The sequence below is a fragment of the Lactuca serriola genome, chromosome 4, assembly GCF_051521515.1.
Source record: "Lactuca serriola cultivar US96UC23 chromosome 4, Lser_US96UC23_V15, whole genome shotgun sequence".
Lineage (NCBI taxonomy): Eukaryota > Viridiplantae > Streptophyta > Magnoliopsida > Asterales > Asteraceae > Lactuca > Lactuca serriola.
Window position 1 is genome coordinate 199555530 of NC_136411.1, and position 16319 is coordinate 199571848.

General features: G+C 38.6%; 1 protein-coding gene across 1 annotated transcript; it reads left to right on the forward strand.

Moving 5' to 3' along the window:
- Positions 1 to 2438: 2438 nt before the first annotated feature.
- LOC145099113 (uncharacterized) lies at positions 2439 to 16124 on the forward strand. The gene is made up of 4 exons (XM_079036699.1): positions 2439 to 3252; positions 3556 to 3690; positions 3754 to 3915; positions 15526 to 16124. The coding sequence occupies exons 1-4, from the start codon at positions 2439 to 2441 to the stop codon at positions 16122 to 16124; spliced, it is 1710 nt and encodes a 569-aa protein (XP_078892825.1).
- The last annotated feature ends 195 nt before the right edge of the window (positions 16125 to 16319 follow it).

Sequence of the window (16319 nt, forward strand, 5' to 3'; positions counted from 1 at the left end):
ACTTATTCATCAAGACAAACCCCAAAAATACAAATCTGGTCCTTAAAGGCTGCAAGGACACGTAAAGTTTCCAACTTTACTCTCATGCATGGCTAGGAGAAGCCCAAATGCTCAAAAGAAGCCATAATAAGGACTTAATGGATGCATGGAGCTCTTAAGACCATAAAGTTGGCACCTTTATGCCAAAAGAGCTCATGAAGATTATGGATCTGAAAGAATAACCCCAAAAAGAGATCTAAAGGAATATTAAGCAAGGTTAGAACTTTATACCCAAAATATGTTGGAAATGGTGTAAAGAATCGAGATCTTGAAGGCTCCCACTTGAATCACCACCTTGTAGCAAGCTTCTCTTTCTTCCAAGGGCTTCAAACACACTAAAACACATTCACAAAGAGCGCACTACACTCAAAAAGGGCTTTAGGGTTTCGAGATTAGGGTTAGGGACTATGGAGGCAGGAAATGAGTTTAACACCTGGGACTTAAGGTGTTTAAATAGGGTGTAAAACCCTAAAATTAGGGTTTCCTCCTGAGCGGTATTTGAGTTGCCTCATGAAACCCCGCGGCCAAGACAACTTCTACTCGACAAGTTTAGGCTTCCAACTCGCCGAGTACTCCAAGGAAAAATATAACAATTGCAATATAAATTCATACCGAGAACTAGGCGTTACAATTCTCCCCCCCCCCCCCCCCCCACTTGAATCAGACTTTGTCCTCGAAGTCTGCCGTCTCGAACAATCCTAGATAATGCTTCCTCATCTCCTCCTCGGGCTCCCAAGTCCATTCCGACCCCTTGTGGTGCAGCCACTGCACCTTCACAAGCCCCACCACCTTGTTCCTCAAGGTTTTCGTCTTCTGATCTAAAATTGCCACTGGTCTCTCAATATAATTCATGAGGTTATCCACCTGAATATCCTCCAATTGTACAACTGCGGAATCATCCACCAAACACTTCCGCAGCTGAGAGACATGAAACGTTCCTCAAGGTTTTTTTGTATTAATCCTTTTTAATTACCAAATGGCTTCTAGCCTAGCAGTATCTGGTGTTGCCCTCCTTTCTTGAGGTTGAGGGTTCAAGTCACGCGGTGGACATAAATGGAATAAATTATGTGTATTTTAGTATATTTGCCGTTTAAAAAAAAAGTTTTTTAATTTTAAAATATTTCATTTAAAATCCTTTGTGTTATATATATATATATATATATATATATATATATATATATATATGCTTTTTTTTTCAGTATATTATGATTAAATAAATTATAACATTCATATTTCGGTCATAATTTTTTCTTGTAAGAAAAAAATCTAAAAAAATCAAACTTTTTTAACATTTAATCATCTATAAAATGAGCATAAACACGTAAATTTGTGAATTTTTTTTTTTTTTTTTATAAAATCAGAAAAACGAAAATGATACTTGTATTCATTATATTAGTGACTTTATTTAAAGAATTTTTTAAAATAGCTTTTTGAAGTTTTTATATTTGAACTTTAATAAATATTAGTTTTTATAAAATCATAAAATATAACGAATATTTTTTCATCCAAATTAAGAAAAAAAACAGATGAATGACTTTTTCATTTTACTATTTTAGTGAGTTTGTGAAAAATAAATTAAAATTGTTGTTGTTTAGGTACTTACGGTTTGTTTCAAACATTCCAAGTTTTTATAAAAATTAAAAATCAAATATTTAATTTAAAAGTTAAAAAACTAATAAAACAAAAACAAAAAACAACAATTAACTTCAAAGATGTATTAAAAATTAATCGTTAGTCGTGCTCTACGAGGGTGTTCTGGAGCTACGTTTCGATAGTCAACTTAGTCTCCAAAAAAGAGATGGATATGTGAGTTGGTACGTCGTCATGCTTTTAGATTTGACATGGTACCGAAGAAAATATTCATTATATTATAATAATATAACTTGGATGGATATGTGTTCTTTTTGTTTATTTTACATTTTGACAAATAACGCTAAATTTAAAAATAAAAATATTAAATGATATATTAATTAAAAATTTGTTAGATACTACAAAATATTTTATTTTTAATTAAATAAAAATCCTTTGGATAATACAAAATTGTTAATTGTTGAGCTTGTAATAAATAAAATTAATATAGTAATGATAAAGTTTAATCATAGAAACTATAAAATATAAATGTTTAAAATTAAAAGCTTGATTTACTTTGAGGGGTAAATAAGTAAATAGAAGAATCAATTGGGTGATGCTAATAAGACACCCTTAGACATGCTAGTGACCCTTTTATAAAAAGTCAATCTGTAATTAACTACTTATAATTAGTTTTTTTTGGGAAAACAATGTAATTTCAACCAATAAAAATATCAAAATTTAATTAGGATGTCTATATGATAAAATGAAATGTCTTTTTAGTCAACCCTTATACTGATGATGAGAGGAGGAAAGAAATATTAAAACAGATGGTGAAGGAGAAGAAGTGCTCTCTTGGTAAAGTCCATGCAGTTACTTTTCAAGTGGGTCAAAAGTATAAAAGTAAAAAGGAAATTAAGGACAAAGTCAACAAACTTGCCATTGAGACTAGAAGGAATCTTGGGTTCAAGAAAAACGACAAAACAAGGCTTAAGGTTGTGTGTAAAGGTAATGTACCTAATGTAAATGCAAGTGGGGTAGGTAAGGGTAATAAAGTGAATTGCTATTGGTCAATACAGACTTCAAGGTCAAAAGATAGTGATTATTGGTATGTGAAAACTTTACTGGACAAACATACTTGTGTTCAAACTAGAAAACTTAGGGCTTGCACTGTGAAGTATATATCCATAGAAATGTTAAACATGGTCGAGTCTAACCCTACTGTACCCCTTCGAAGCATTCACGACCAAGTTCAAAAAAGGCTTCAAGTTGGTGTGTCCATACACAAAGTACAGAGGGCAAAAGCAGCAGCTACAAAGCAAGTGACTGGTGACTACACAAAGCAATACGAGGTGTTAAGAGATTATCTTATGGAACTACAAGCAACTAATGTGGATAAAACTGTGAAGCTTGGGGTTGTTAATGAGCCTAACAATGCTAGAGAAACAAGGCAGTTTAAAAGGGTGTATATTTGCTTAGGGGCATTAAATAAAGGGTTTAAAGCAGGCTTAAGAGATATTCTCGGACTAGATGGTGTTTTTATGAAAGGACCATTTCCAGGCCAAGTACTCACTGCAGTTGGATTGGATTCAAACAATGGCATATACCTACTTGCATATGCCATTGTTGAGACTGAAAATATGAGTAGCTGGAAATGGTTTCTAGAATGCTTAAGATATGACTTAGAGTTGTACTCAAATTCTAACTTTACTTTCATGAGTGATAGACAAAAGGTACTATTTTCTTCTTTTTGTATAACTAATAGTTCATTTGTATATCAATGTTGGAATGATTATGTGGGATAATCTTTTACAAGGACTCTTACCTGCTATTGCACAACTATACCCACAAGCTGAGCATCATTTCTTTCTAAGGCATATTTATGAAAACATGAGGAAAAATGGAAAACAAAAGAGTATAAAGATCACTTATGGAAATGTGCAACAGCAACCACAGTACCAGAATTTGAACACTACATGAATGAACTTGGCAAGTTTGATAAGGATGCTTTTGAGTGGTTGAAGAAAATCCCCCTCACCATTGGGCCAGAAGCCACTTTTCAGGTTATATTCCCTACCTTAGGTGAAGCTTTACTAGTGCTCATTGTATTTGACTTATTTGATATAATGTTCTTATTTATTACAGGAAGAGCAGGATCAGATATATTGCTCAACAATTTGTGTGAGGTTTTCAACAATAAGCTTATTCACGGTAGGAATAAGCCCATCATAAGTTGTCTTGAGTACATCAGGCAGTACCTTATGAAGAGGATCTGCAATGTGAAGAAAGTGATGTCTAAAGCTCCAGGTCCACTCACTCTAACAGTGTCACACCCGAAAACTGGAACGTCGGAAACGTTCGGGGGTGGAGGACGTCATGTACAGTATCACAACAATGCAAAGTAGTAAACAAGCAACAACATCATCCATTGCATTAATAATATAATTTCATACAAGTGTGTTATGTCAAGTTATATAGACACCAAAAATATATATATCAAAATAAAAGAGGAGTCTTGAACGACCTCCATCTTCTCAAAAACCTGGCACCGGTACCTGTCTACTGGTGACCTGAGAATACAAGTTATTTTGAAAGAGTTTATCAATTTTAAAGCTGGTGAGATAATAAGTATATTAGTGTCTGTGTTTGTATGAAAGCATTTGTAAGATGTTTGTAAGATGTAATGTATAAGTTTTGTAAAGTTTGTATTTGTTTGAACACTCCTAGAAAACCCTATGTTTCCTACTAAAAGTAGCCTTCTACCAAAGCATCTAGTATCTGTGTGTGTGTCTCTTGTAAGAGTGTGTATTTTCCCAAATCCGACTATCATTAACCAAAAATATAGTTTTTACATTACTATGCATTGTGTGCATGTTCACGAAGTGAATGTAATGGGAAAATAATATAGTACTGTAGTGTTGTATTAAGTAATTATTGTTGTACTAACTACCTTAAACCAATTGTTATTTAAAGTACCATGTGATCGGCCTGTACCCTGCTACCAACTCAATAGTAAAACGACGATGTAAGACGCCGTAAGAAATGACATTTGGCACCCGTAGACTTGCAAGTCCCACTGTAGCGAGCAACAAGGTGTAGGATAGTCAATCCAGTATAGATCTATATGCAAACTCATACGATCCCCAATTAAGGAGATTATAGATACAAAAACGGTCATGGTAGGTAGTGCCATGCCCCGTTTAATGGCTCACATAACTGTATTAATGTATATTTAATGTATGTGCTAGCTGTATTGTGTGTTCTTTCTCTGTCTAGCATGTATGTTAATTTCTCATCATAGTATCTATTGTTTGTTATTGACTCATGTATGAACTGACTCTTTGTATGTTTCATTGTTCTAGTAATAGTATTAGTATATCTCTAAACTAAACCTATTATAGTTTACTAGTAATGTTGTTAGTGTATATGAGCTTGTTTGTATACCCTTGCTACCCAAAGGTATTGTACTGAATGAAGTAACCTTTTATATCTATATACATATACATAATATATAACTAGGATTCAAACGACCCTCGGACAAGATAACCCTGATACCTTAAGTACACAACCAAACAAGGAACAAGAAGTAAGGTGAGCTATCAGTCCTAAGTCCTTTCAATCCTATTTATATAACTATATCTATATAGATATACATTTTAACAGAATATAAGTTTAAAAGAGTTTAAGAAACAGTAATTGGCATGTGAAAGAGTTTATAAGAGCATTTTATATGTAAAAGAGTTTGTAAAACAATTTGATAACACAGTTTGAAAAGCAAGAAGACCACTTGTTTGGTAGTTATTAATCACATGTGATTGATATAATAACTATAATTGTTCAACTTGTATCCCCCCCCCCTAAAAGCATTTAAAAACATTTAAAAGGTTAATTAAGGGGTATGAACTCACCTGTAGTGAGTGGTTTGGATGAACGGATTGTATAGGATGCTAAGTGTCAAGTGAAGACTTGAGCACACACGCGGATCCTATTTAACATATAATGATACATATATGAATATAATTAGTGCTTATAACACCTAATTATTGAATTGAAGCTACCTTAGAGGCTAGTAAATACTTATTTTGAAGTGTTACAACCATATATGATTGTATATAAGTGGTATATGGCTATACAAGGGAGTGTATGGTCAAAATACACACCATTTGTGTGTGTGCGGCCAGGGTGTGCGGCGAGGGGATGTGTGCGGCCGCCTACTCCCTATGGAATGTGCCAAAATGTATTTTAAGGCTTTAGGACTCATCTAGGAAGGTTTCTTACTTCATGCTTTAGCCTTATATGAAGTTTATTACCACTTTTGGACCTAAAAAGGGTGTGTGCGGCCAACATGATGTGTGCGGCTGCACACCCTTTATGAACATGATAAAATCATGTTTTTCTAGCATATAATCAAGTGTTCTTAGCATATAACAAGTTATGATAAGTGTATACACGTTACAGAGGCTTATAGAGGCTTGAAAGGGTGATTAAGGTCCAAAACTAGTGTGTGTTCTTGGTGTTATTGGTGTTCTTGACTAAAAATGGATGTTTTCATGGATCAAGGCAAGGGGAAAGGCTAGTTAAGGTCACATACTAATTAAACAAATGATGAATCACTCACTTGATTGACGTTTGGCGTGAAACTCTGGATGGTACTTGAGAGAAAACGTGTTCTAGCTTTGAAGAAGTGAAACAGTGTTCAAAAATGACAAGTGTAGTATATATATATGGGAGAGTGTGCGGCTGGGGATGGGTGTGCGGCTGCACACACCTTGTTTGGTGTGTTTGGCCCGATTTTGTGATGCTACACACATACTAACGCATTCTACGACTCATATCTTGATTATACTAAATCTCAAGCACTCCTATAGACCCAAAACTTCATTATAAAACAGCAAAACGAGGCTAACTTTGATAAAAATGAAGAATGTATAAGTTAGAAATTTTGGGTTGTCACATCATCCCCCCGTTAGAGAGAATTTCGTCCCGAAATTAGAGTTTAATCAATTAAGTAGTTACAAATAACTAAGTAAAAAGACGAGGGTATTTCAGTTTCATCGGATCCTCTCTCTCCCAACTGAATTCCGGTCCTCTCTTGGCGTTCCAGCGAATCTTTACTATCGGGATACGGCTTTGCTTCGTTTGCTTGACCTCCCAGTCCAAGATCTCTACAGGTTCTTCCACGAAGTTGAGGCTCGCGCTGATCTCGATCTCGTCGAGTAGGATAACAAGAGTCTCGTCGGACAGACACTTTTTCAAGTTCGAGACGTGGAAGGTAGAATGTACGTTACTGAGTTCGCGTGGTAAGTTAAGTTTGTAAGCTACAGGGCCGATTCTTGCGAGAATCTCAAAAGGCCCTATATACCTTGATTTAGCTTTCCACACTTTCCGAAGCGTATCAAGCCCTTCCAGGGTGATACCTTCAATAGGACGCGGTCGCCCACCTGGAATTCCAATGGTTTCCTTCGCTTATCAGTGTAGCTTTTCTGTCGGTCTCTAGAGGCTTTCAATCGTTCACGAATCTGAACGATCTTCTGTGACATTTCCCGTATGATCTCCGGACCTGTGAGAGTGCTATCAGGAACCCGTCGTTTAGCTAACTGGGTATCATCCACCTCAGCACAACACAGAGGGGATCTGCACTTTCGGCCATAGAGGGCCTCGAATGGAGCAGCCTTTATGCTCGTATGATAACTGTTGCTGTAGGAAAATTCGACAAGGGGTAAATGAGTATCCCATGATTTCCCAAAGTCGATCACACAGGCTCGCAACATATCTTCCAAGGTTTGGATAGTTCTCTCACTTTGTCCGTCGGTCTGTGGATGGTAGGTTGTACTCATGTCCAGCCTCGTTCCTAAGGAACTTTGTAGCGACTGCCAGAACCTCGAAGTGAACCTGCTATCTCTGTCCGAGATAATGGATATGGGAACACCGTGTAGTCGTACAATCTCCCGTATGTAAGTTCTTCTAAGCTTCTCCATCTTGTCTGTTTCTTTGATCGGCAGGAAGTGTGCAGACTTGGTCAATCTATTGACAATGACCCATATGGTATCAAGTCCACCCGTTGTCTTGGGCAACTTGGTTATAAAGTCCATAGTGATCCGCTCCCACTTCTATTCTGGTATTTCCGGTTGTTGTAGTAAACTGGAGGGTTTCTAGTATTCGACCTTGACCTTTGCGCAAGTAAGGCATTTACTCATAAAGGTAGCAATCTCTGATTTCATGTTAGGCCACCAGTATAACTTTTTAAGATCCAAATACATCTTATCTGAACCCGGGTGCACATAATAATGAGTGTTGTGTGCCTCTGTCATGACCAAGTCTCTGAAGCCACCGTGTTTCGGTGTCTAAATCCGATCCATGAGGTATAAGGCTCCGCCACCCTTTACTTCCAAATTCTTCTCCATCCCTCTCAGGGATTCACCCGCCACGTTTTCAGGTTTCCAAGCATCGAGCTGAGCCTCCTTAATTTGCGTGGGTAAGTGTGAATGGATAGTCATATTCAATGATTTGACTTTACGACCATAATATTATTTCCAACTGAGGGCGTCAGCTACTACATTGGCTTTACCCGGATGATAACGAATTTCGCATTCGTAATCACTGAGTAGCTCGACCCACCGTCGTTGTCTCATCTTGAGCTCCTTCTAGTCGAATATGTGTTGTAGGCTGTGGTCTGTAAAGATAGTGCTTTTCGTACTGTACAGGTAGTGTCTCCAGATCTTCAGAGCAAACACAACTGCTCCCAGTTCAATATCGTGGGTCGTGTAGTTGACCTCATGTGTCTTCAACTGTCTCGAGGCATATGCGATGACCTTACCTCGCTGCATCAGAACACATCCGAGCCCTTGATTTGACGCATCGCAATAGACAACGAAGTCTTCTATCCCTTCGGGGAGGGATAGTATTGGTGTGGTGCACAAGGCTCGTTTGAGCGTTTGGAACACCCTTTCTGCTTCTCTTCCCAGTCAAAGGCCATACCCTTCTGGTTCAGTGTTGTAAGAGGTTTTTCAATGCGGGAGAAGTTCTGAATGAACCTGCGATAGTAGCTAGCGAGGCCTAGAAATTGACGAATTTCTGTAGGCGTCTTCGGTGCTGACCAGTTCTCAATAGCTTTGATTTTGGAAGGGTCCACGTGTATTCCTTCTTCGCTAACCACGTGCCCTAAGAATTCAACTCTTCGGATCCAATATTCGCATTTCGAGAACTTTGCATAGAGCTTCTCCGAACGTAATGTTTTTAGGACTTGTCGCAGATGTTGGCTATGCTCCTCCTTACTACGAGAGTAGATAAGTATGTCATCGATAAATACGATGACGAACTGATCCAAGTAAGGACGACACACCCTATTCATTAAGTCCATGAATACAGAGGGCGCGTTTGTTAATCCGAACGGCATCACTACGAATTCGTAGTGCCCATAACGAGTTCGGAAGGCTGTCTTCGGAACATCCTCTCCTAGCACTCGTAGTTGGTGATATCCGGATCTCAAGTCGATTTTTGAAAAGAAGTTCGCCCCTTGAAGTTGGTCAAATAAATCGTCGATACGAGGCAACGGATAACGATTTTTGACGGTCAGTTTGTTGAGCTCCATGTAGTCGATGCACATACGAAACGATCTGTCTTTCTTCTTGACGAACAAGACTAGAGCTCCCCAAGGTGAGAAGCTTGGTCTTATAAAGCCATTGATGAGCAGTTCGTTAAGTTGACAGGACAGTTCTTGCATCTCTGCAGGTGCTAGATGATAGGGCGATTTGGCTACGGGAGTAGCCCCTGGTACTAAGTCGATTCTGAACTCGACTTGACGTTGCGGAGGTAATCCTGGGAGTTCTTCTGGAAAGATGTCGGGAAAGTCGCGTACTACTGTAATGTTCTGAATGTCCTTCGCTTCTTGGCTCACATCGACCACATGAGCAAGGAATGCTCGACATTCCTTTCGCAAGAATTTCTGAGCTTGAATGCTCGAGATGATACGAAGGTTCGTGCCAGGTTTGTCGCCATAAACTACTAGGGTTTCACTAGACGACAGATTAAGGCGAATAGCCTTTTCGTAACACATGATATCGGCACAATGTAAACTCAACCAATCCATGTCGATAATGACGTCGAAACTTTTAATTGAGACCGGCATGAGATCGATCGAAAATGAATGGCTATCTAAAGTTAGGGTACACCCTATGAATATACTGTTAGTGCTCTCTGTCTTGCCATTAGCCATTTCTACTGTGAATGGTTCCTTAAGTGCTCGTGATTTTTACTTAAGTAAATGAGCAAATTTTTGATTCACGAAACTCCTCTCCGCTCCACTATCAAATAGAATGCATGCATAAGAGTTATCGAGGAGGAACGTACCAGTGACCACTGTGGGGTCAGCAACCGCCTCCTCATGGCCTATGGCCAGAACTCTTGCCACTCCACTGGCAAACCCTGCCTTCGGGCAGTTCCTTTTGAAGTGGCCCGCCTCACTACATCCATAGCAATCCTGGCCCACAACAGCGCCAAGGACTTGGGTGATTGGCCTCGCCGGAACTTTGCAGAAACGGGCAGTGTGCCCCTTCCTGTTGCAGTTCAAACACTGCATTTCCCGGCAGGCACCGACGTGATGGAGGTTGCATTTGTTGCACTTGGGCAAACTTCCATACTGCATTACCGGAGCAGCTGCGGCAGGTGGTAACGCAACATGAACTGCTACGACCTGCTGCTTTTTGGCAGCCTTCGTCTTCTTTTTGTCCTCCCAGAACTTCCGCTTGGGGTCAGCGGTTTTAGAAGGTTCTGAGATGGCCAGGGTTGTTGTTGCAGCTGGGGTACGAACCCCATGGTCTGTGAGCCGCTGTGTCAATCGTTTGGAACTATTAAATGTAGTGGGGTGTGATGCCAAAACATTTCCCTGGTATGGTGGCATCAGCCCCCATATATATATCTCTCGATTTTCTTTCCCTCAGTATGAACCATGTTGGGACAGAGGGCCACCAGTTCACAGAATCTGGCGGTGTAGGCGACTACGTTGGAGCCCTTCATGGTTAGGCTCCACAGTTCTTCCTCTAGTTTCTAGATCTCACCCCTCGGGCAGTACTCCTCAATCATGAGGTCTTTCAAAGTTTCCCAGCCCATAGCATTAGCCACCATGAGAGATAGTGACTTAACATGGCTATTCCACCATGTTAGGGCTTTTGTTTCAAAGGTACAAGCAGCAAACTTGACCTTGCTCTCCTCTGGATAGGAGCAAATTTCGAAAACCGATTCGGTTTTCTCGAACCATTGCGAGAGGGCAATGACTCCGCCATTCCTTTGAAGGACAATGGCTTGCAAATGGTGAAGTCCTTGTAGGAGAACTCTTTCAAGAGCACATGGATTTCAACATGAGTAGATAGGACAGGGGTTCCTCCTCCAGTGGAACCGGATGTATGATATTGAGCCATGGCTGTAGCCACAGTTGCAGCTACAGCAGCATTTAGAGTCGTCGTGTCGAACTGAGGAGTAGGTGGTGTTGGTGCGGGAGGATTGCGTCTTGGTGATTTACGTGGAGGCATCTTTGAACTATAAGTTTATGAAGGTGAAGACATTGATAAGAATTTAATAGAAGATTTGATGAATATGACTCATGGACTATCTCGCCATAGTCCAACAGTACAAATAAATAACACAATTAATTGTAAATGAAAGCATTTGGATATAATTTCCATGAGATTTAGATATCTGTCGATAATGCTGGAATTTCAGATGTAACGAGTTCGGGAAAAATGACCTAGAAAGAGGTCTTACATCAACCAAGATGGGAAAATTTCGACATAACTATGACTCGATCAAGACCTTAACAGGTCTAGGATTTACAAGGATAGGAAATTAGTCTAGAGTTTTTACACAACTAAGTTATATCCAAAAGAGAAGTTGATGAGAATCTATCGGCAACGAGAACTACCAGAGTGAGTTCTTGACTCCGACAGAAGACATTCTATGTCCCTCACGCACCTATCAGATCTTGCTTGCTGAGCTTGAAGTTCCCTTACTTCAGCTTGGGTTTCAGCAAGTTCTCTCTGCAGAGCTGCATTGTGGACCAAAGTCCTTTCATGAGCAGACTCTAGCTGGCGAATCCGGACTGTGTTAACGCCAGTGTTGGCGTCAATCTCCACGACTCGGCCGATAGCTGCTTGTCCCTGCTCTGTGTTCCGAGCAATCCTACGAACTATGATGGGTAGGACTCTGTCAGCGGAACCTCCCTCAGTGAGGTTGTAGAAGCTTCTATCTCCGTTGTAGGGAATGGGTTTACCTTGTTCCTGACTCCATCTATTCAAGTTTGTGGCCCATAGGGGTGTGGGTCCTTGAAATGCTGGACGAGGGTTTGGGTTTTGAACAGTTGAGGGTTGGTTGTTGACTTCTGACTCTGATTCAGAACCATCAGAAAAGCCTTCAGCTTCATGATCATCCAAAGGGATTGGGTGATCATCTTCTGGTTCTTCTTCCAGCCATCCTGCATTGCCGTGGTTGGGGTAGTACGGTTCCCTAGGAAGATGGAATCCAGCCATTAAATCTACGCGAGAAAAGAGGTATAAGATATAACTAAGTAGACGATCTAATTAGATAATTATAAGATGATCTTTATCAGTTACTCCAATATTTGTCTAGAGCATACCAGTTATATGTATTCTGGGACATGATAGACATTCGAATAAGTGATCCTAACTCTAAGTCCACAACCAAACAAGGAACAGGAAGTAAAGCAAATATCGCAGATTCTAAGTCTATGACATCCTAGTTACATATAACCTTAGCGTATCCAGTAAATAACTATTCGCATACTAATAAAGACCTTTAGTTCTCAGATAAGTAATTCTAGTAACATAAAATACTCCTATAGTATTTTAAGTCTAATGTTATGTTCTAGTGTTCTCATTGTAGTAGTGTTTGTAAGTTTTTAGACTTGTTGCAACCTCACAACCATACTTAGGCACATGCAAATCACTCCTCGGATAATGTAGTTGATCAAGCTACATCTTCCCAGGGTTGACCATATGTCTCTAAGTCTACTTGTGCTACCCAACAATCGTAATACTTTTGTTCTGTCCTAGTGACACTGATTTTAGTATGAATGCATGTATGTATACTTGGTTAAATATTTTATTATTTAAAAGTATAAACTCTTTATCAGATTACTTTAATCCCGCTTGTGTTTATAGTTCGTATATCTTTTATGGGTTGATACACTCGATTCACTATAAACAAAGCTCTGATACCAATCTGTCACACCCCAAAACCGGAACGGCGGAAACGTTCGGCGGTGGAGGACATCATGTACAGTATCACAACAATGCAAAGTAGTAAACAAGCAACAACATCATCCATTGCATTAATAATATAATTTCATACAAGTGTGTTCTGTCAAGTTATATAGACACCAAAAATATATATCAAAATAAAAGAGGAGTCTTAAACGAGCTCCGTCTTCTCAAAAACCTGGCACCAGTACCTCTCTACTGGTGACCTGAGAATACAAGTTATTTTGAAAGAGTTTATCAATTTTAAAGCTGGTGAGATAATAAGTATATTAGTGTCTGTGTTTGTATGAAAGCATTTGTAAGATGTTTGTAAGATGTAATGTATAAGTTTTGTAAAGTTTGTATTTGTTTGAACACTCCTAGAAAACCCTATGTTTCCTACTAAAAGTAGCCTTCTACCAAAGCATCTAGTATCTGTGTGTGTGTCTCTTGTAAGAGTGTGTATTTTCCCAAATCCGACTATCATTAACCAAAAATATAGTTTTTACATTACTGTGCATCGTGTGCATGTTCACGAAGTGAATGTAATGGGAAAATAATATAGTACTGTAGTGTTGTATTAAGTAATTATTGTTGTACTAACTACCTTAAACCAATTGTTATTTAAAGTACCATGTGATCGGCCTGTACCCTGCTACCAACTCAATAGTAAAACGACGATGTAAGACGCCGTAAGAAATGACATTTGGCACCCGTAGACTTGCAAGTCCCACTGTAGCGAGCAACAAGGTGTAGGATAGTCAATCCAGTATAGATCTATATGCAAACTCATACGATCCCCAATTAAGGAGATTATAGATACAAAAACGGTCATGGCAGGTAGTGCCAGGCCCCGTTTAATGGCTCACATAACTGTATTAATGTATATTTAATGTATGTGCTAGTTGTATTGTGTGTTCTTTCTCTGTCTAGCATGTATGTTAGTTTCTCATCATAGTATCTATTGTTTGTTATTGACTCATGTATGAACTGACTCTTTGTATGTTTCATTGTTCTAGTAATAGTATTAGTATATCTCTAAACTAAACCTATTATAGTTTACTAGTAATATTGTTTGTGTATATGAGCTTGTTTGTATACCCTTGCTACCCAAAGGTATTGTACTGAATGAAGTAACCTTTTATATCTATATACATATACATAATATATAACTAGGATTCAAACGACCCTCGGACAAGATAACCCTGATACCTTAAGTACACAACCAAACAAGGAACAAGAAGTAAGGTGAGCTATCAGTCCTAAGTCCTTTCAATCCTATTTATATAACTATATCTATATAGATATACATTTTAACAGAATATAAGTTTAAAAGAGTTTAAGAAACAGTAATTGGCATGTGAAAGAGTTGATAAGAGCATTTTATATGTAAAAGAGTTTGTAAAACAATTTGATAACACAGTTTGAAAAGCAAGAAGACCACTTGTTTGGTAGTTATTAATCACATGTGATTGATATAATAACTATAATTGTTCAACTTGTATCCCCCCCCCCTAAAAGCATTTAAAAACATTTAAAAGGTTAATTAAGGGGTATGAACTCACCTGTAGTGAGTGGTTTGGATGAACGGATTGTATAGGATGCTAAGTGTCAAGTGAAGACTTGAGCACACACGCGGATCCTATTTAACATATAATGATACATATATGAATATAATTAGTGCTTATAACACCTAATTATTGAATTGAAGCTACCTTAGAGGCTAGTAAATACTTATTTTGAAGTGTTACAACCATATATGATTGTATATAAGTGGTATATGGCTATACAAGGGAGTGTATGGTCAAAATACACACCATTTGTGTGTGTGCGGCCAGGGTGTGCGGCGAGGGGATGTGTGCGGCCGCCTACTCCCTATGGAATGTGCCAAAATGTATTTTAAGGCTTTAGGACTCATCTAGGAAGGTTTCTTACTTCATGCTTTAGCCTTATATGAAGTTTATTACCACTTTTGGACCTAAAAAGGGTGTGTGCGGCCAACATGATGTGTGCGGCTGCACACCCTTTATGAACATGATAAAATCATGTTTTTCTAGCATATCATCAAGTGTTCTTAGCATATAACAAGTTATGATAAGTGTATACATGTTATAGAGGCTTATAGAGGCTTGAAAGGGTGATTAAGGTCCAAAACTAGTGTGTGTTCTTGGTGTTCTTCGTGTTCTTGGTGTTCTTGACTAAAAATGGATGTTTTCATGGATCAAGGCAAGGGGAAAGGCTAGTTAAGGTCACATACTAACTAAACAAATAATGAATCACTCACTTGATTGGAGTTTGGCGTGAAACTTTGGATGGTACTTGAGAGAAAACGTGTTCTAGCTTTGAAGAAGTGAAACAGTGTTCAAAAATGACAAGTGTAGTATATATATATATATATATATATATATATATATATATATATATATATATGGGAGAGTGTGTGGATGGGGATGGGTGTGTGGCCGCACACACCTTGTTTGGTGTGTTTTGCCCGATTTTTTGATGCTACACACATACTAACCCATTCTACGACTCATATATTGATTATACTAAGTCTCAAGCACTCCTATAGACCCAAAACTTCATTATAAAACAGCAAAACGAGGCTAACTTTGATAAAAAAAAATGAAGAATGTATAAGTTAGAAATTTCGAGTTGTCACAAACAGCATCAAAGTTACTTGAGAGAAATGGGGAAGCTTCAGTCCAATATAGGGCTAGATGGAATGGGACTGCAAAGTATGAAGTTTATGGTCCTTGGCATGACCAGCATGTGGTTGACATGACAAATATGTCATGTACATGCAAAAGGTGGGAGTTGAATGGGATTCCATGCAGACATGCCATAGCTACAATACATGAAATGGCTGATAGTGGAGACAAAGTTGGGGAGCTTTACACTTATGTCAACAAAGTGTATTGGCTTCAAACTTGGAATGAGGCTTACTCTTACACTGTGGACCCTATAAAGGGTAGAGCCATGTGGCCAAAAAGTACCTGTCCATTTCAATTAACACCACCACCATATCACATTCAACCTGGAAGGCCAAAGACCAAGAGAAAGAGAAGTGCAAATGAAAAATATGATAATCAGATGCATAAGCATGGTGGAAGTGAACCTGAAAAACTCACCAGAAAGTTAGTTAGTGTCAAGTGTGGGAAATGCAACAATAGGGGTCATAACTCCAGGACTTGCAAGGGTGAAGGAAGGAATGCAGGAAGCAATCAAGGAGGGAATGCAGGAAGCAGTCAAGGAGGGAATGCATGAAGCAGTCAAGGAGGGAATGGAGGTGGCAGTTGATACAGGAATTAGTGTATTTTGTTTAAAAATTTATCTTTTGGTTTAGCACCACTTATGTGTTTTTGGATGTAATGGTTTAGAAGTAGTTTGTTGTCATGGTTTTATTTTGGTCTTTTAGCCCTTTTGGTCAAGAAACTATTGTCAACCTTTTGTGATTGTTAA